The 21,041-nt window shown below is 37.7% G+C and overlaps 2 protein-coding genes across 4 annotated transcripts; one reads left to right on the plus strand and one right to left on the minus strand.

Annotated features, from left to right (window-relative positions):
* The first annotated feature begins 851 nt into the window (after window positions 1-851).
* ggcx (gamma-glutamyl carboxylase) lies at window positions 852-10,743 on the plus strand. 3 transcript variants are annotated; one of them, XM_046861984.1, is made up of 16 exons: window positions 1,316-1,456; window positions 1,539-1,670; window positions 1,809-1,892; window positions 2,192-2,350; window positions 3,762-3,927; window positions 4,258-4,336; window positions 4,430-4,536; window positions 4,748-4,911; window positions 5,447-5,748; window positions 5,843-5,974; window positions 6,164-6,315; window positions 6,808-6,977; window positions 7,242-7,372; window positions 7,525-7,672; window positions 7,876-8,080; window positions 10,125-10,743. In XM_046861984.1, exons 2-16 carry the CDS (start codon window positions 1,601-1,603, stop codon window positions 10,282-10,284), a joined length of 2,229 nt encoding a protein of 742 aa, XP_046717940.1. In that variant the 5' UTR covers window positions 1,316-1,456; window positions 1,539-1,600; the 3' UTR covers window positions 10,285-10,743. The 3 variants fall into 3 exon arrangements, with proteins under 3 accessions (XP_046717938.1, XP_046717940.1, XP_046717941.1); XM_046861982.1 differs by lacking the exons at window positions 1,539-1,670; window positions 1,809-1,892 and adding an exon at window positions 852-1,008 and having other exon boundaries at window positions 1,250-1,456; XM_046861985.1 differs by lacking the exon at window positions 1,809-1,892.
* Window positions 10,744-13,958: 3,215 nt separating this feature from the next.
* On the minus strand, window positions 13,959-19,918 carry snx24 (sorting nexin 24). The gene is made up of 7 exons (XM_046861907.1): window positions 19,678-19,918; window positions 19,357-19,440; window positions 17,726-17,830; window positions 16,343-16,437; window positions 16,201-16,230; window positions 15,819-15,883; window positions 13,959-14,337 (listed from the first exon to the last, which is right to left on the minus strand). Exons 1-7 carry the CDS (start codon window positions 19,744-19,746, stop codon window positions 14,267-14,269), a joined length of 519 nt encoding a protein of 172 aa, XP_046717863.1. The 5' UTR covers window positions 19,747-19,918; the 3' UTR covers window positions 13,959-14,266.
* Between the last annotated feature and the right edge of the window lie 1,123 nt (window positions 19,919-21,041).

Here is a 21,041-nt window from a genome sequence, read left to right on the forward strand (position 1 = left end):
TTATTTATATAGGTTGTTATATATAAAAAGATGCTATGATCCACTGTGTGCAGAGGTGCAGTCAGTTAAACCTGCACATTAAGGTGCATTAACAGGGTCAGGATCTCATAATTATTAGATATTAAGTGATAATTATGAGATAGTAAGTCATAATTATTAGATACTAATTCATAATTATGATATATTAAGTCGTAATTATGAGATATTAAGTCATAATTATGAGATCCTTTCTGTGACTGCAATGCGCTTCCGTAAAAATATGTGGAAAGTAAAAACAATTCTGCAAAAGTATTTTCTTTTTTTTTGTTCTAATATGAACACGTGAACTTTTTTTTTATTTTGAAAACTGTATTGTCATTACAGATTTTATCCACAATAAGCGCTATAGAGCTACAATAACCGTATAATGGGCGTGGCTTTTACCTGTCTTCAGCCAATGAACTTTTACAGAGCTGCCAAATTCCTTCCGGCTTTCTGGATCACAACTAACCAGCGTTTTTTTTTTCCCCTACCCGTATTCATACTCAGCTCCACTCCTTGCTCTGTGATTGGCTAGCTAGACCTCTCAGTCGCCATGGATTGGTCCATTGGGATTTTTTTAACGTTTCCGTAGCAACCAAAGAAAATGCCGGAATTCTTAACGCCACACATGAAAGTGTCTAAAACGTAACGATTTTTTTGTTTGTTTCTTTAATCGACTGATATTTCTTATTTAAATCAATTTTAGTCTGTTTAAAAAATATACATTTTTATCTCTGTAAGAAAAATTGAGTCAGAATTGTGCACTGAAAATACGTGGACCTTTCCAATATGGCGGACGAAGCAACGAGTGCGACACTTGTCACAATACGGGTGGGAATAAAATGAAACGGAGTGGAGGTAATCCTGCTGCCGTTTGACACGTAGACCATTGCATTACGTGTCCAGAGTACATCCACGCTCTGGGATTTCAACATCCGGTGCAAGCGGAGGTGGCAATGGCAGCGGGCACGAGCACACGCAAACCAGGTAAACACATGCAGTGCACCTGGGCAGAAAAATAAGCCCTGCATTGCATTTCAGCTCCTCTATTAGAACTCATGGACTTGCATGTGAAATGCACTGATTTGTGATGTTTTTTTTGTATGATTTCCTTTTTCCTGAAAGTGTTATTTCTACTAATGCAGTATGTAGAGGATTAAAAAACCTGATGGCATCCTGCAGGATCCTGTGCAAAGCCATAACATAAGATATTTGTTTACACTCACAGGTGCTCCATCTACTAAGCAACCCCAAGGGTCATGTGGAGGAAGAAGACAAGGCAAGGACCCCAAATCAACAGGGCCGCAAATCAGGAGCCGAATGTGGCGCCTGTTCGGCTTTGAGAAGGAGGACATCTCATCATGGGACCGATTCGTGTGTCTCCTGAATCGCCCCACCGACCCGGCATCGCTTGGGATCTTCCGGTGTCTCTTTGGTGAGCTGGTGTTCTAGTGATTTAAGAACCTTATTGAGGAATTCAGGAAGCCAAAAAGACACAGTGATCATGTCTTCCTTAGATCCCACACATTTCTCTGATTGAGGCGTTTCAGACTCAGGAAGCCAAAAAGACAAAGCGATCATGTCTTCCATAGATCCCACACATTTCCTCGGGTGTTGGGAAGTTTCTACAATGTTCTCCACCGGCTCAGGTAATCCAGGGGTTCTCCATGGGTTCAGGAATCCAAAACGATGTAGTGATCATGTCTTCTGTAGATCCACACGTTTGTCTGATTGAGGCATTTCAGACTCAGGAAGCCAGAAAGACGCAGTGATCATGTCTTCCATAGATCCCACACATTTGCTTGGTTGTTGGAAAGTTTCTGCAAAGTTCTCCCTCTGCTCAGGCAGTCCAGAGGTTCTCTTCTACAGAGGTGCTTGAATGTTTCTGAACCTTTTTAATTTTTTTATTTCTACCTAAATATGATTTAGAACATTATCAGATTTTCACACACGTCACGACATAAGCGAACCCAATCAAACAAACGGGGAAGATGTTGGATTTCTAATCTGAAGGTCATGAGTTCAAATCCCAGATAAGGGCATCCAATAAATGATGTAAATCAGACAAAAATATTTATCATGGTCATTTATTTATTGAGAAAAAGTATCACACTTCCTCCTCTCATTCTGTGCAGCTGGTCTAATGGATACACTACTGTGCTATTTGCAGGTCTGCTGATGGCCATAGACATCACGCAGGAACGCGGTCTCAGTCACCTGGACTACAAATACCTGGACGGGGCTCCTGTGTGCCGCTTTCCTCTCTTTAACTTTCTGGAGCCTTTGCCTATGGACTGGATGTACCTCGTCTATCTGGTGATGTTCCTTGGTCAGTAAGGTTATTTCTGCTTCAGTGTGTAACCCCTGAGTCCTGGTCTAATCATTAATTCACAGAGCAAACTAACATTAACATTACTTCACTTTACTATCAGATGTCATGGAGAGAGTCAGAGAAGCTAAATATTTACTATTCTTGTGTCAGAAATTCAGTAAAGAAGGTCAAATCTTAACAGTTAAGGAGTCTGGGGAAATGTCCAGTCCAGTCTAATTGTTAGAAAAGTTTAGTGTACAGAGGAGGGGAACAAAAGCATTGGTGGAGTAGATAAAAAGGAAAGCGTGAGAGAGAGTCTTATCACCTCTGACCTTAGTGTGTTCTGTCACAGAGACCTATCTCACCAGGACACAAGGAATTAGAAATACGACATATTCAGAGACGGCCCTACGGATGAATCTGTAATATTAATAAATCAGAATGTTTATATAAATATTAAGACAGTCAGGAAAAGTGAAAAATATAAAACAATAGAGAGGTCACAAAGATGATTTTTCCTTTATTGGTATTAATTACACAATATTTAATTCTTGAGCAACATTAGCTAAGCCTCACCCGCTACCTAAATCTGCACTAGGCTAATGTTAGCTGGATTAATAAATAGCTTAGCTAGTCTATAGACTATCTTATAAATCTTATGAATAGCTAGGTAATAAATATGATATATAAGCTGTTAGCAAGCTACATGTTAGGCAAACTGTTTTATCGAATGAATAATGTTAACAAAATACATATATTTATATAAAAGGTTAAATTCTTATAATTATCTAAGAGCGTTATTTAGCAATCCTCACAGCAAGAGTGAATAAAACGCAACGTTTTATAGCCGTGTAGTTAGCACCAGGCAAAACAATTGCGATGTCGTTTGATGTATTCATCCCGTAGGCTTAATAAGCATGTAATAAATATTGCTATTTTGAAGCAAACTAATTTTTAATGTAGCTCTTTGTGTTGAAACTATTAAATAAAATCTCAAGCAAGCCAGTTTACTTGAGTAAAATGATCAGATCATGTAGGCTAAGTAGAATAGGTTGCTAAGTTCACTAGCTAGCATGAGGCAAACTAATTTAAATGTAGTTGAGTCTTTAAAACTAGCAATTTAATTCTTTAGCAAACTAGTTTATCTCAGGTAAGTCAGCAGCTTTAGATTAAGTATCGTGTAAGTGAAAGTATATGATAAATCCTCTAGTTTGCTAGCTGACCAAAGTGTAATTATTATATCTTAAGCAAAAAGCTAATCTTCACAGCCAGTTTGCAATGTTTAGCTATAGTATATTTTTGTGTTATCAGTTAAATAACTGGTTGTATGTGAGGCGCTGTTTAAGAAATACTGCCAAGTCTTGAAGAAGTCGTGTTCAAATGGCTGATCATATTTGTTTTTTTTTTCTTTTCGTTTTGTGTTACACAGGTGCTGTTGGTATCATGCTCGGCTGTTTTTATCGCTTCTCCTGCCTCATGTTCATCTCCACCTACTGGTACATTTTCTTCCTGGACAAAACGGCCTGGAACAATCACTCGTACCTCTACGGGCTCATCGGCTTCCAGCTCACGCTCATGGATGCTAACAGATACTGGTAAAAAGATGGATGTAGATAGGGATCAGTCCCCTTAAACGATTTCTTTAAAATGCCCTTGAAACACTTTCGACTTTAATTATCGTTTATTTTTATTCCTAGTTTATGTTCCTGGTAAAATAACTAGGCTTCTCGGGGTCAAATTTTTTAAAAGTTCCCTTAATCCTGATTTAAGATCACATTTTGTGCAAAAAAAAAGAAAAAAGCAGGATTGTTTTAACCTCTGTCCTGTACCAACATCCTTTGTTTGGAGTAATAATGTATTCTACCTTTTTAAATAATTCAGTGTCTAATATACAGGAAGTGAATCTTTTTTGTGCTGGTCTGCAGGTCAATCGATGGACTCCGTAACCCTCGTAAGAGGAACGCACAAGTGCCGTTGTGGAATTATACTCTGCTCAGAGCGCAGGTTTGTTGTGTTGATGTAGATTTATCCATCACCCCTCATTACACTGACATGGTGAGTAGAATGCTTCAATTTGTTTGTTTATTTGCTTGACAGATCTTCATTGTCTACTTCATTGCTGGGGTGAAAAAGCTGGATGCTGATTGGGTGGAGGGATACTCCATGAAAAATCTAGCTCATCACTGGCTTTTTGACCCTTTCAAGTAAATAATCTAACATTTCTGCCTTTAGTTTTTTTTTTGGAAGTAATTTAAAGTACCACTAAAAATAGATGTATTCAGTGCTTTATTACTTGTCCACTTGTTTCCTTTAGAATCAAGAACAATTCACGATGTACTTTCCCTTGCATTAAAAAGATATTAATTCATACCAAAACTGAAATGTGACTCCCACATTGCACATTGTTAATATTAGGCTGATCCTGCCTGTGGAGTTGGTCAGTCTGATGGTGGTCCATGGTGGAGGTCTTATCCTGGATCTCACAGCTGGTTATCTGCTGTTTTTCGATGCCACACGTCCAATTGCCTTCTTCTTCGTCAGCTACTTTCACTGCATGAACTCACAACTCTTCGAAATAGGTAAAAGGGTCGGATTCAAAAAAGGATAGAATGATGTAGTTTTCGTTTATACATTACAGCAAAATAAAATTTCTCATATCCGGACTTGTTAGGAAATTGGGATCAGAGCTTAGGGTTGAGGGCCTCAAGGGCTCAATAGTGGCAGCTTGGTGGTGCTGGGACTTTAACCCCATCCTTATGATCATTAACCCAGAGCTTTAACCAATGAGACCTACTTTTGTTTCCTTTTTCATTATTATTTTTCTTAGAGACATGTATGATACAAGAACTCATATATACATTGCTGTCATTTAAGATGCATGTTATATTCTGGAAAAATAAAAGTGATAGGTTTCATCATCAAAAAGTGCCTACTTCTTCATAGGTGTTTTGCAAAATTCATTATCATGAACAATTTATCATTTAATAAGGAGTTTAATTAGGTCTGTTCAAACACATGGTCAACAGATTCCTACTGTTCCATAATTAATATGTTTCTTCTCTTTAATACAATCCAATATATTTATTCTGATATTAATTTTTTTTATTCCTGCAGGAATGTTTGCCTACACCATGCTTTCCACAAGTCTTCTTTTCTTCTACGCCGACTGGCCCAGGCGCTTCTTTGGTCGCTTTCCAGGCTTCCTTTGGCCCATCCTGCCCACTGTGACTCCGCCTCCACAACCGAGCGCCTCATGTCTGTATCCCAGTGGGTCAAGGAGCTCGACGGCGCGAACAGACACCCAGACACTTCCGAAACCCTCCACACAACGCTTTAGACACAAGATTGCTGCCATCTTCACAATTGTGTACATCATGGAGCAGTTTTTCATGCCCTATTCCCATTTCATTACAAAAGTAATTTCTTTCTGCATAAAGAGCTCACTTGTGTTCTGGGTGACACATCTAACACATTAAAATGATGATGTATTTATCTCTGGGTTTATTACAGGGCTACAATAACTGGACTAACGGATTGTATGGCTACTCGTGGGACATGATGGTCCACTCTCGCTCCCACCAGCATGTTAAAATCACATACAAAGATGGAGTAACAGGAGAGATCGGCTACCTTAACCCTGGGGTATTTTTACCCACTACTCGCTTGATTATTGAAAAACATGGGTTCATGTATAATGTGGACAAACTGAAACAAATGATGCATTTGTTTTTTTAAATAAATGAATTATTAATAGTAGCTCCAGATGTTGGAAATACCCTGTATATTAAACTACCAACTTCCATCCAAACAACACTTTAACTGTGACTGCAGGTTTTCACTCAGAGTCGGAGATGGAAGGATCATGGAGACATGCTGAAGCAGTACGCCACCTGCCTAAGCCGCACTCTGCCCAGCTACAACATCAGCGAACCTCAAATTTACTTTGACATCTGGGTGTCCATTAATGACCGCTTCCAACAGAGGTAAGGATTCAAGGGGGGAACCAGCTGCAATTTTGGAGTATTTTCAAATTTAGATCAATGTATAGAAGTAGAAGGAGGTGAACGAGCATTAGCTAGAGAAATGGGTGTGGCTAATAATCTACAAAAATGGAGATTATGCATATGAGAAATACTGTGATTGGAAACTTGTTTAGATTTTTTTTTTCAAAATTTGGTCTTCGATCAAGTTTCCTACAATACAGCTCACACATGCAACCATCCATTCCATCCAGAATTTCAATCTTAACAAGCATACATTGTGGCCTACACTTTGCTCTCTCATGGCAAAATCATGGCAATGAGGAGTCACTCAAACATAGAATCACAAACCAGTCACCACTGTAGAGATTTTTAAGTGAAAAACCTTATGTGAAGGCTTCAAAAGTCAACCAGATTACACTGATTAACGCTTACTCAGCAATTTCTTCATGCGCATTGTTTTTTTTTTTATTTTTCCCCCTTCTCTGACTGTAGGATATTTGACCCTCGGGTCGATATTGTAAAAGCAGACTGGTCTCCGTTTCGTACCAACCCCTGGCTAATGCCCCTGCTGGTCGATTTGTCGCCATGGAGGGCGAAATTTGAGGAGATTGAGGGGACACTGGATAACCAGACAGAGGTGGTCTTTATAGCTGACTTTCCAGGTAAACACCTGTCTCCATACTCACATTAAAGGTACAGAGATATATTACTTTGTGAAATGGGAGCCATATGATTTGGTTTTTGAGAGAAAAAAAAGATAGTGCTGATTTGCTAACATGGACAATATTATAAGCACATGAACATTTTCGGTTCAACAAAATGTATTTATTTTTTTTATTTTTAACCTTGAAAACACACCTTAATACTATTTGCATCAGAATTCCAGAGCACTGCACTAATTGCATTTGACCTCATCGTGTTGGCAGGCCTCCATCTAGAGAACTATGTGAGCGAGGATCTGGGGAACACCAGCGTTCAGGTCCTTCAGGGCAGCGTGAAGGTGGAAATAGTGGATGAGAAGAAGAACTACACACTCACTCCAGGGGAAAAGATGCAGGTATAAGTAGTGTTCACGAATGCACGTTTAACTAGAACACTGAGTTCACAGCATTAGCATCCAGTAATGTAAATATGATGCAGAACATGTGCATATATTTAATCAGCTAATTACCGTCTGATAGATGTGTAACCTTATCTCTTGATACCTAGCTTCCTGCTGGAGCATATCACAAAGTGTACACTGTAACAGATGCCCCATCCTGCTACATGTACATCTACGTTAACACCACCGATGCGGCGCTGCAGCAGAACTTCACCAAGCTTTTGGAGATTCAGGAGAAAGTCCGCAACGGGACCGGTGAGTGCTCACAGCCTCGTCGCTTCAGTGAAGACTGATCAAAAAACAGCGGATATTTGTTAACATGGGGAAATAAGCATTGTATAGATCACTGAAGGACCCTCATTCCATCACGGGGCTTTAGGAATAAATTATGAGGATAGAAATTCCTGATATATGATAATAAAATTCTTCTTTATACGCAATTTTAACCCGTCTTTCAGAGACCGAGCCTCTGCCCCCTGAGCTGCAGCCGCTTATAAACGGTCTGGATGATGAGGGGTCAGATGTCAACGCCACAGACCCACTGGTACGACTGTTCCTTAAGCGCCAGAAGCGCATTCAGGATGTGAAAAAACGTCGAGAGGCTTCTGTGCTCGAAAGATTCAACCGATTCACCATGAAAAAGTACTACATGATCCGGCGAGGGTAAGATTGTTCAGATAAACCAGATTTTTTCATTAGACTCCAAAAAACATTTGATTATTTCTTAGATTTAAATTAGATTTATTTAATAAAGGTTTAAACCTAAACCGTAGAAATGGGAGCAGTTCCTGCCATACAATACTGTAGATACTTTTATTCACAACATAGGCACTAATTACAGTGTAACTAGAGGTCGACCGGTTCGGGTTTTTCTCTGGCTGATGCTGATATTTGGAAATCAGGACAGCCGATGGGCGATTTTTATTTATTTCCTTCATGTAATAAAAATCAAATTCTTAATTAGACGTGATACCGAAAATTGCCGTCGATTAATTTAAAACAAATAGGAAAAATCGGCCCGCTAATCAATCGGTCGACCTCTAATTATAACTAATAAGTTACCACAGAGCAAAAGAGAAACAGCCAGTACATATATATTCTTAGTGTTGCTGAGAACCTATGACTGTTCAGATAACAGTTGATGCTAACAGTGTCATTTTCTTTCATTAAGGCTTTTCATAGCAATTTTCCAGCATGTGTTTTGTTTTTCTAAAAGATTTGTCTCATATGCAATGTCACTTTGGCAGAAATGCACAAACTTGATGACTTTTGATTTGGCCATATATGAGAAGAGGGGAAAAAAATCCACTTGTAATTCATTAATTAAATTATAATTCATGTAATTCACTCATTGGTAAATTAACATTTAAAATAACACATAAAATGAAAAGTAGAGACTATAAGTGAGTTTGAATTCAGAAAAAATCTGGAAAGATTTTGTTTTTTTTAAAATAAGCTCCAGCTTTATGTCTCTTAATAGAGGTCACTGAGCTTAAAAGCATATTAAAGCTTATAACCTGACTAGATATATTAGGCATTAATTATAATAGTACAAAATAACTCTTTTGATGTTTTTATATGTATATAGTACTATTTATATGTTTAATTGAACTGGGACATTTTGAAAATAAAACTATTAGTTTTCTGTAGCAAATTCCAGAGTAATGTTTTCTAATTTATTTATGAATATTATGAAATCATAAATATGGGGAACCCTAACCCTAGCAGCTTTAATTTTAATATATTACGGTTTGGTATAATGAAAATTAAGTTTTGGCCCTTTTTAGGAAAAAGTTTGAGTCCCTCTGCTTTACGTTCTCTAAATATAGAATTGTTGCTAACAATAAACTATTGTTCGCCTTGGTTATTAGCATGTTCCCTATTTGCCTAGCAAGTGTTCACACTTATCTAATACATACAAGTTATACATTCTTATCTGATGCATACAAGTCTTTGAGGTCATGTTGGATATTAACGTCATTAATCTTTTCATATTCTTACTTAAATCTGAAACTTTGAGATTTTTTGACCAAACCAATTGTTTGACTGTCAAGTCATTTGTATCTTTATCTGCATTTAGAATTTAGAAACCAATATTTATTATAAAACATTTAAAATATGTTGTTAACAAAAAAAAAAGGCTTCAGGAAACCATCTCAGTGCCAGGAATATTTGCTTCTTTGTTTCTCTTTCTTCCTCATTGTCATCACACCAGCTAAAAATAGTCTTTACTTCTCATTTTATTCACTTTTAAAAAAATGAAATAAGCCAAAAACATGCAACATGTTGCTGTGAAACCGGAAAGCAAAAACTCCTGTCCTGACTGTATTTGTTGATCAGTCCTAGATTACATTGTCTTCGAAACAAGTTATCCAAGTTAGTTACTATAGAAATGTGGACCTTCTGACCAATCCGAATTCAGCAATACAAGTACAATATGTTTTTTATTTAGTACTTGTACATATCATTTTGGAAAACAAGTTTCAGGTCTGGAATATTGGTTGTCCTTGGATTTAACTACTCTCAGTTTTAGAGACACTTTACAGGCCATGATAGATCCAGGGAGGTTGGAGCTTTGTGATCATTGGCAGAAATCATTCAGTTGTCAAACTCACCTAACCTTGAGAGACTTAATCATGAGGAAAAAAGAGAAGTTTCTATTGCATTTTCCACCCAAAAAAAATTAATGATTCTTCGTTTCATCTAGGTTTCTAATGACTGCCATTGCGATGAGAAACCTGGTGTACGGTTTGCCTCCTATGGAGCAGCTCAGGAGGGAAGTCGACTTCGCCAACATGAAGGCACCAGAGACAGATGTGAACCAAAACGAGCAGCTCAACAATGAGGTGGGACACAGAGAGCTGTGACCTCACACACTGGAGCTGCGAGGTTCAAACATTTAGGAACATTCCAGATCAGTGTGTGAAAAGGTTTACAGTGTTCTGATTTCGTTAGCGAAGCACGAATCCAGTCATAAATGTTATGTTTGATTCCTGCGTTGCTGTTTCAGAAAATGAAATCAGGTACGATGTTACTGAATTCGTTACGATTTTCTTAACGTTGAATTATTTTCCCCCTTAACACTAACTGTTACATACTATGCAACCACATGTTCTCTATCGGAATCGATCTGTAAATCTTGATGTGCTACTGTAATTTTTTATATCCTTTAATCAAGCTTCCATTTGGTTTAGCTGGATTGTTTACAAGAGAAATCGCCCTGAAGCTGTTGATGTGAACATGGTGGAATAGGTGAAAAGAGCAGTGATGAACAAATTTTTAATATGCAAATAATTTTTTTAGAAGAATAAAAACAATGAAGCGTGGTGATCGTCGTTCTTCAATGAGTGTGATTAAACAGGTAATATATGAAACCTGGGAACATGCAAATCTGCAATATTGAATATCAGATTCACACCTGAGTTTGTGATTAGTCTCCTTTCACAGAAATGGCATGATTGGTGATATTACAGTACAGATACATAAGAGGTAGGACGTCCAGCCCTGTCTTGTTTAGGGAATTTGGATTTTAACTATGTTCCGCACGTACAAAGGAATACATTAAGCCCTGTACTGAAATATTTCGGTCCGAATACGCATACCGTTACACGCATAGAATAAACATACTTGCAAATTGGTTCACCAAATAGAAGTAGTGTTGCACCTTTAGTGCTTGGCCCCCTAATACACCAGTGTGAAAGTCTCTACCCTATATTTATTAGAAGAGCTGGTCAGGCCACGCCCACAAGAAGCAGAGGATTCAGGTCATTGCATAATCCTAGTTTTATATAATATAATGCACAATATATTACACTATATAAACAAATGTTTGTGGACCCCCTTGAACATTAAACTGGTATGTGCTTTTTGAACACCCCATTCTATATTTAGGCCTCATTTTCTTTTATAATAACCTACAAGAACAACAGGACTCATTTTTAAAATGTACAATTTTATTGCTGTTATTCCTTTTTATATATTAGAGTTAATAACAATCATAATTCTGTAAAGTGCTTGACACAGGATTCAGAGTCGACTTTAACCAGGAACCCCAAGGCTTCTGAGCATCATGGCACATAGTACAAACATACATATACACATACATACATCAAAATGTCTGATATGCCAGAAATGATCAATTGGAGCTAAAAAGTTTAATGCGTCATTGTCACATTGCATTCGGCCAAACTTCAATCCAGTACATCATGAACTAGTGTTTGTGAATATTTCAGCTTTGATGAGTCTAAACAAACATATTATTAGGGTTAAATTAAGTAAAGAATACATTTTTTTGGGGTGTGTGTGTGGGGGGGATTATAGGAAAATCAACACGATGGTGTGAAAGCACAGTTACTGTCTCAAAGTTGATAAGTTTCCTGTCAGACTCTGTCCTGATGCATTTTATTCCACTTTTACCACAGCGATTTTCCGAGTTCCGATTACAATAACTTAATTATTTTTATAGTCTACGAAAAAAAACAAGTTATCACTTATTTTATTAGCAGCATACTTATGTTTTTAAGGTAATAATAATAATAATAAAAAAAATCCCCCCACAAAAAACAAAATTGACGTAAAAAAAATTTAAATAAATAAAAAAACCCCCTAAAACTTAACACAAAAAAGCACCACATAAATGAAGATATTTTTTTCAAATCTATTTTATGTGCAGCATCTGTCATACCACTCCATGTGGATTAGCTGATTATCAGTTACTATAGAAACTACAACACGTTAATATAAACGCATAATTTGCAGCTGTGCTAGTGTCTGCTCTTATGGGCTATTAAACACCTTCTGACCAATCGGAATTGAGGATTCAACAGCGCTGTGGCGTAAGACGATGTACCTGAGTCATAGTATACGACACTTTTCGTAGGGTTTTGGTCACAAGGCTCATCAGCATGTCTACAACTGACCAATGTCTGGCCAATTAGCTGTTTAGTTAAATGTCTACTTCACTTTCTTTATCATAATGCACCCGATGCAATATTTTCACACCGATGTAGCTCATTAAGTAGCTCTTGTGTTCATTTGTTAAAGTTAAAATGTTGTGTAGGGGGATCATGACATGATGCTCATCATTACACTCGTACACACTACGTACTATTTAGAATAGTTTTAAGCAATGGATCAATGCCTGGTAGTTGGTACCTAAAGAAAACCAATTGTACTTTTTTTTTGTTCCTTCCTGAATTTCCTTCAAATCTAGCAATCAGCCAAGAGGTGTTATAGGAGATATAAGGCTCACTAATACTGCAATTGTATAACTATTAGCTAACAATAATAATCTGTATTTATAAAGCATTTTATAAAAAAAAATATATATATACACACACAACTGTCTGCTTTCATCTTCCAGTTTTCTGTTTCAACTCTGTGCATGTAAGGCTCAAGGGTCATACAGAGAAAAGTGATTCCAGTTGTCCAATATGGCCGACCTTATAATATTCCAGTGTCTAGCTACCTGGCAAACAGATGCCCATCTTTATATTCAACCTTCAGAATCTTGTAATTCCCAGACTGCAACCAGATAAAGCCCTTCAAATTGAATATCGTACTCATCAAATTGCTTGATCTACAAGTTTCTTTCCAGCTTATCACCAGGATGTCAAATCAACAAGGCTTTCCACTGCATGAAAAACCAAGAAAAACTAAAATACTGTCGTTTAAATGTATAACACTGAGCATATAGCTGGTTGTTTGAGAGATCATGTTACTCATCGCAATAATCTTGTTTCTAAGATAGTTTTAACATGTAGGATATTGTGCCAAATGCAAAAAAACTCCGTCAATCAAATGCAGCAATAATTTTCCATAAGCCTAATTTCATAGTCCCCAAAAAGCAAACGACCAACATCTTGGCTGACTGGCTACATTTAGGGAAAAATATTTTTTTCTTGAATGCATTCACCTTCAAGTACCTGAAGAAGGAATCCTGTGTCACTGAGTCTCACTTAATCCCAACTCCCATTTCGACCTTGTGTAGTGCTGAACATTGAGACTGGTAAACTTTACACTCGGATAAACTTCTCCTTCACAGTTTCTAGCAGCTGCATTGGTTAATCAGAGATTCTCAAGAGTTTGCGATTAGTTTCCCTTTTTGCAAAAATGCCATGATTGGTGATACTACAGTACAGACACTACAGAGGCAAGATGTCCAAACTTTCCAAACTATCTCCAAACTGCAGCTTTTGTGGGCAGTTCTGGTCTGCAGTGGTAACAGGAACAGTGGTGAACCGGTGACAGGGTCGTGGGCAGCCGAGGCTCACTTATGCACGTAGGGAGCGAAGGATGGCCCATGTGTTTCGATGCAACAGACGAGCTCATGTAGCTCAAACTGCTGCAGAAGTTAATGCTGTTAATGCTCGAAGGGTCACGACTGATTTAACAGCAAAAGGGGGACCAACACAAAATTAGGCAGGTGGTCATAATGCTATGCCTGATCAGTGTATATATACACAAACCTGTGTCTGAGTTTGTGTAAATATTAAAAGTCTTGAAACGCTAAACATTAGTTTACACCTTTTTTTGATAAAAGTTTTAAACAAATAATAGAATCATTTATTGATGACATTCATCACAACCCCCTTTATCACCCAGCTCAAATCAGACCGATACGATTTTTCACAGCATTTTTTTAGTTCAACTTTTTTTCCCTTGGTTTTAACGAAGTTGCTGATGCTTTATAAATTCACAATGCTGGGCTTTATACATGCAAAAAAAAAAAAATGTGTAGGCTTTGTGACCATGTTCTTGTAGTGTTGTGAAAACGATTAGAGTATAAATGCCTCTTTGTCTTAAAACGAAACTGAGGTGTTCTATTTTGGCTGGAGAGCGAGCGCTGGTCTACCTCGGCTGCAGGTCCGGATAGAATATTCCATGAATCACTCCTTCAGTGACGACGCTTGAAAACGTATCTGTAAATGCAAAGAAATACATGTTTTTGAGTGATGCTATGTCGTCCAACAAACTGTTAAAAAAAGATCAAAAGAGGCACGGCTCAGTGCTGTCCCGCATATCAAAGCACCAAGTGTTTATAGAAGAGGTTAAAGGAACACTCATGTTTTGGTCTGATGGGAAATTCATTTATACGTCCACTTCCTAAAACACAGGGTCATATCCTATTAAGCAAACATGACCCGTTTTGAGATTCTAGTCCTGCTTCGTTTTAGGTCAGTGATCCACTTGATCCGTTTGATATTTTTGTTAATTGTAGTCAGACTGATTCACAGCTAGGTGTGTGCTACCTGATTTTAATGCATGGCACGTTATTTTATATACAAATCTGGAATTCGATTTGTTTTAATTCAATAATTTTTCATTAAGTTTTCCTCCAGGTCACCAAATTCATGTTGTGTCTTTACTGAAATGGCCATTTACTAAAGCAGTTAAATGTAGGGTTGCAATCTCTGGAACATTTTCTTGGAAACTTCATCTGGAGAATTTTGTAAATATACCAAGTTGAAAACTTACCAGGAATTTATAGGAATTAATAAGAAATTCGGAGAAATGTATATAAACCGTTTCATATACGAACATGAATTGTTTGTTTGGTCATAAGCAGACATGCATACAAATAATACAGATTCATTATAATATAATTTATGTAATTTACGTGAATACTTGCTAAGATGGACATTTTTCTGATATAATTTTGTGTACAGGATTCAAGAAATGATGCATGTTTTAAGGGAATACACAGTGAATGCACAGTGTGACCTCAGTAGCCCTGCAGTAAGTGTGCTGTGTGCATGTGATTAATGTATGCAGGGAGGAAATTGTGTGGTTAAATGTCACCCAGAACTATCCATTCAGCTCAGTAAAGGTCATTAGGAAATTTACAATAAATTAATATGTTACTATGGGTTTTTTTCTTCTTCTTCAAAGCAGTGCATAAACTGACAACTACACCTGTGGTAAGTCAGACATTCCATCCAATCAGAATCCTGAATTACATTGGCATTTGGCAAAAGCCCTTATCCAGAGTAACTTACAATCATCATATTTATTATTTATCTGAGCAGTTGAGGTTTAAGGGCCTTGCTCTAGGGCCCCGCAGTGTCAGCTTGGTGGTGCTGGGATTGGAACCCACGATCTTCCGATCAGAAGTCTTATCCACCAAGCTCCTGACTTACAATGGCATAATGAGAACGTTAAAAACAATAAATGGTCTTCATTTTATCACCTAATAGAACAAGGGTGTCTCTTCACACTATCTATTTCCCCGCAATGTGCAACATCATACAAATTTTTATTTTGCACGTTTAAACTGTCTCTACTTATGTAGTCTACCTTATTTATAAATTTTTAATTAAATTATGAATCATCATTTTAAATGAGAATAAGGATGATGCACATCATAACTAACAGACTTTTAAATATGTATATAGATACATACCATTGGAGGCAGGAAGCAGATATGGGTCCCTCAGGAAGAGCAGTGCTGGCTGATGTGTCAGTTTACTGCAGTTAGAGGGGAAAACAGAGAAAAATGATATGAGGAAGGAAGGAACAACTGAGATGAAGCCCGGTTATGCAAGACTCCTTGCAAAATTTCTCTTTCTGTCTGAGAAATGTAACATTAATACTGTTGACTTTGCAATTATGGGCACACGCACATTTCCAGATAAACCCCAACCAACCCTCACACCCCCACACACTCTGATTTCCCCCCCCCAAGGATTCATACACTTTCAATTTTTAAAAAAAATCTGATCGGTTTGTCTGTTAAAATGATCTTATTGACTTATTTTTCACCCAAAATAAAATTACAGCCATACCATGAGTCCTCGGATTCAGTTTCAAACGACCTGAAAGCAAAAGAAGAACCCGATGAAATAAAAAAAAAACAAAAACAAACAAAGCTTGAGTCACACTGGCCACAGGCTCAGTCTTCATTTCTAAAATTGACACACTGCTTACCCACAACTCTCGGCCTTTGGTAGGGACGGGAGGTGGCGGATGTTGAGGAAATCCAAGTATATTTTAGGAAGGACCTCGTTCTCCATGATTATGGTCTGTTTAAAGAAAAAGAAAAAAAAAAAAAAAGAAACATCTACATGGTCATCACAGAAGACTCAGAATTAAGAAATGTCTCAATTGTCGCAATCAAGGGCTGTTCCTTATGATCTAAGACAGGTTCTACTGAAGCCAATGTAGGATCGTCTAAACCGAATGCACAAATGATTATCGGTTGTGAAGTAGCTTCTTGTTTTTGATTCATTGGCTGCAAGTTTCTTGTTTGTGTCAGCTTTTATCACACATCCAGAGTTCAGAGAGGCTTAGCGAGTGTGAGAGCAGTCCAGTTTCTGCAGAGGAATGTCTGGATGCCTTAGGTGGAGTTAGCAATCCTGCGACTCCGGCATTCATGCCCTCGTAGCGGGGCGAGTTGGTGACAAGGTTCACGATTTTGCAGCATACTCGCAAAGCCAAAGCTAACACTAAGATTTGCCCACAGGAGCACTATTCCTCTCGGCTTCAAGTGTCAAACAGATTTGCTCTTCTCAGTGAAACACCCAGTGAGAAACCTGAAAGAGCTCTGGTTATAGGAGAATCTATTCTAAGGCACATTAAATTAGTTTGGCCTTTAGGGGCACCAGCAGCACAGGTTATACCGAGTCATGGCAGGTCAGCTAAGGTTTCTTGACAAGCGTCGGTTCTCTAAGATTAAAGTTTTTTCACATACGAGCTGATGATATACAACAGCGTCAGCAAACTTTTTTCTGTAAGGAGCCACATAATTTTTTATTTCTTTAATAGGGATCTATAATAGAAAATAAAATGAGCCAGAGTGACTAACATTATTATGTGGAGATTCTAATGATTTAAAATATATTTATTACGCCACCTAATGCTAGATTAGCTTATTATTTTATACTGCATACATCTGCATTACTTTTCAAGACATGTTACCCATAAAAGCCCATATCGGTCGACCTCTACTCTCAGTGCAGCATGTAAAAACAAACAGAACACGGTGTCAGTGATTTCCCTCTAGAGGCCGCTCTCGTAATGACAGCAGACCAGAACCCCAAATCGGTATGGATGTTTGCTGATAGCCGATTGTTCTAAGAATCAATTTGCGGTGCTGATTAATCATCAAAACCGATTCATCGTTTAACCTCTATTATAGAGGTGTGTGAATTAAAGTCATATTTAATTGACAATGATATAAAGAGGATTTTGCATAACCTTGGGAGAGCCAGTGAACAGTTCATCAAACCCATCTTAGTTGCAATATTAACATGAAAATATGTCAGAAAAATATGCTCTCAGCCTTATATCTCTAAAACGTCAAAACCATACCTGTAGGTAAAGCTCAAGCCCATGTCGTCTCTGCTCCAGAACTTTGGGGATCCAGTTCCTTACATGCTTTGAAGGAAGCTCAGGAGGTTTAATTATCTTCTTTAGCTTTAAGGAAGCAAACACGAAGAGAACAAACTCAGCCGGTTACGTAGTACCGCAGTGATATATTTATCATCATGAGCATTAGCAGAGGAACAAATTCATGCCAGTTTTAGTAACTTTATCTGTGAAAGTAGAGCCCATGCGTGAAAGAGCAAGTCACAGTTTAGCACATTACTCACACACCCTCGCTGATAATTATACACACACCCAGTTATCATTCTTCATGGCTCATACTCGTGCGAGAAACAGTTTAGGAGATTAAGCTTAACCCAAAACAACAACAAAACACACTAAAAACCTTAATCGGTATAAATCGGTGCTTATCTCTCCGTCTGAGACGATACAAAAGAGCCGCTGTAATTTAAGAAACATGTATTTGTGGCAGTCCAGCCTTCAGGTCATGTGATTTAGAGCTGCTTTAAAGAATATGATTGTGCTGTAGAAATCTCTAGTTCTGAGAGGAAATTGATGTGGCATGTGGGAGGCTACGTCTACTTCACTGTGACTCAAAGAGAGAAATATACAGTGATTAAAGTTCAATTCTGTTATTGCTATTAATTTCCAGCTTTTGGCTGAAACACACCGTGCAACCCTGGGAGCCCAAAATCCCATCCAACCCTTTGTGTGTGTTTATTTAGAGCACACTGTGTTGTTCACGGTTGAAGTTGATCTTCCAGCTCGAACACATTGAACCTTACAAGTGATCGTGGCCCTGAGTATACAATAGAGCCTAACAAGCAACTTGAAAACTAAATTTAATTGTAATGCTTTATTTGCTTTTTCAATCTACAACTAATTAAGTCCACAGATGGTTTTTGAGCCAGTTTACAGTCAGATCTTGTTCTGAAGCACAAAAAAAAATGCTTCGTTTTGAAGTTTCCCACCATTACATTCGACGTGTAGTTTCGGGTGGACAAATGTACTGCAATGCCAAGTGAGTGGTCTAATTTTGGAGGAAAACACAGCAAAGTTCCATTCAATTCAATGATATAACAAAGATTTATTCTGGAAACTGCAAAATACAAATTGTGCCGATTCATATACAGATTGAGACAAATAAGAAAAATGTGACTTGAAGTTATTTTTATTTTATTAATCTATTATTTTAAACTGGCAATCCTGAATAACAATTTCATGTGGCGTTAAACTTTGCAGCAGAAACGTTATCATATTAAAAAGACTATTCAATTAAACACTAAAGGTATTGTTGTGCACACTGCATACAGTGTTGTGTAATCACTGCATACAGAACCAGAATGGCCATTTATTGAAAAGTATTACTGTATACATGTACAAGGGATTTTTCATCGCGTGCTGAAAACTAGGAAAATAAAATAAAGTAAGGAATAAAGATAAACCACGCTTCACCTGCAATTGATTGGTTTTGATACTAAACTTTGGGAGCCCTTGAAGGCTGCACATGCAGGTGGTTTCAGCGGAAAACAACCAAAATACAAGGCAAGTAGAAAAAAGTACAGATCGACACATATCCGTCTGAGTAAAGAAAATTAGGGGAGAAAAAAGCTCACCATTTTGTGCAAAGCATGAAACTCGCTGTATCTCTTCTCCACAGTGTGCTGCCGCCCGCTCGTTAACACCTCGATCTTAAAAACCTGATGGAACAAGCAAATTGTAGAGCTAATGAACGCAGCACGGGCTTCAGCCTCAATTCAACTGGAATGATACTTAACGCATAATAAAATCACAAATCACAGCACAAGCACTGGTCTATTCACCGATTTCAGTTAATAATCAAGTGTTTATTTTTTAAAAATATATCTAAATTTATTTATTATTCCAAAAGAAAATGAAACGCGAAATTCGGGGTAAACAGGTTTATAATAACCCACCGTGTAGCCTTTCTCCGCGGCGTTGTCTTCTGAACGGAAAGACGGGATTGACACAGATACGGGATGCATTCTACAACCTTGATTTGTGTAAATATATATAACGGTTTCAACAAATAATAAAATCAAGCGTAAAAGGGATCCCCAGTTGACCCTTTTGCTGGCTGTCAGATTCAGTGAAAACAGGCGGGCAGCCGATGCGCAGGATACAACATTTCGCGCATGCGGGTTCGCAGCATTGAGGACCCTTAATAGGTAGCGAATTAATCCGCCTGATTTGAAATCGTTTTATTGTAATATAATTTAAGGCAACTAAGCAAATCTTTATTTTTTTACCACTTGATAAGATCCGTTGTATTTTTTATACGTATAACGAAACTGAGTTGCTGATCAAAATGCATATGAATGAATTAATAAATGAAATTTTACACTGAAGAAGTGTCTTTATTTAATACAGCGCCCCTGAAGGGGCTTGGGGCCTTTCTCAAGGGCCCAATATGTAGTCCTAGGATTTAAAACCCCAAACTTCTGATTAGTAACTCAAAGACTTAACTATTGAACCACCACTGCCATTGATGCTTTATCCTAATTTGGGTGATATTTGCTTAAGGCCCCTGGCTAATGATCAGAAGGTTAGTGGTTCAATCCCCAGCATTGCCAAACTGCCACTCTTGGGGCCCTTGAGCTAGGCCCTTAACCCTCTGTCCTCCAGGAGCAATGTATCATGGGTGACCCCAGATTCCTAACGTTACTCGGATATCCGAAGAATTTTCCTAAGCTGTAAAGTACACGTGACAAAAAGCATATTTATAACTAATGCGTAACTGTTATTAGCGTCTAAATACACTATATTGCCAAATGCTCTTATAATGATCAACAGTTCTGGAAAGACTAGATTTCCTGATCTATACACCCACTCAAAAAATTGTATTGGGTTTTTTCTTTATTTTTCTTATTTTCATATTCATTGTAGACAACATATTCATTTCACCCAAACAAACGGAATCATTTAAGGCATACGTGTGTGTGTGTGTGTGTGTGTGTGTGTGTGTGTGTGTGTGTGTGTGTGTGTTGATTCCGGTATGCATTTAGATGAATCTCGCTGGTGTTTGTAAGACATTACCTGTTAGATACATTGCCATCATAGAAGCAAAGTATATACACAAATCTTGTAGTTTGGATGACAGCTGATTTGTGGTCAGTGGAAAATCTGTGTAATGTTTTAAATCCAAACAAATTCTGAATGACATCAATTATTTTTGTAACCGGCAAGTAAAACATTATTTCATTTTTGGACACATAAATACATGGACAGGATTCCAGATGAATAGTATAAGTCATGGATTTGGCTGTTCAAATGCACACAG

The sequence above is a fragment of the Silurus meridionalis genome, chromosome 11, assembly GCF_014805685.1.
Source record: "Silurus meridionalis isolate SWU-2019-XX chromosome 11, ASM1480568v1, whole genome shotgun sequence".
Lineage (NCBI taxonomy): Eukaryota > Metazoa > Chordata > Actinopteri > Siluriformes > Siluridae > Silurus > Silurus meridionalis.

Coding starts and splice junctions, on each gene's coding strand:
- snx24 (XM_046861907.1), bottom strand. CDS start 19,746: ATGCATCCCGTATCTGTGTCAATCCCGTCTTTCCGTTCAGAAGACAAC. Junction 16,438..17,725: donor GGCTTGAGCTTTACCTACAG/GTATGGTTTTGA, acceptor TTCTTTAAACAG/ACCATAATCATGGAGAACGA. Junction 15,884..16,200: donor ACTGAATCCGAGGACTCATG/GTATGGCTGTAA, acceptor CTCTAACTGCAG/TAAACTGACACATCAGCCAG.
- ggcx (XM_046861982.1), top strand. CDS start 978: ATGGCAGCGGGCACGAGCACACGCAAACCAG. Junction 2,351..3,761: donor CTATCTGGTGATGTTCCTTG/GTCAGTAAGGTT, acceptor TGTGTTACACAG/GTGCTGTTGGTATCATGCTC. Junction 7,373..7,524: donor CTCCAGGGGAAAAGATGCAG/GTATAAGTAGTG, acceptor CTTGATACCTAG/CTTCCTGCTGGAGCATATCA.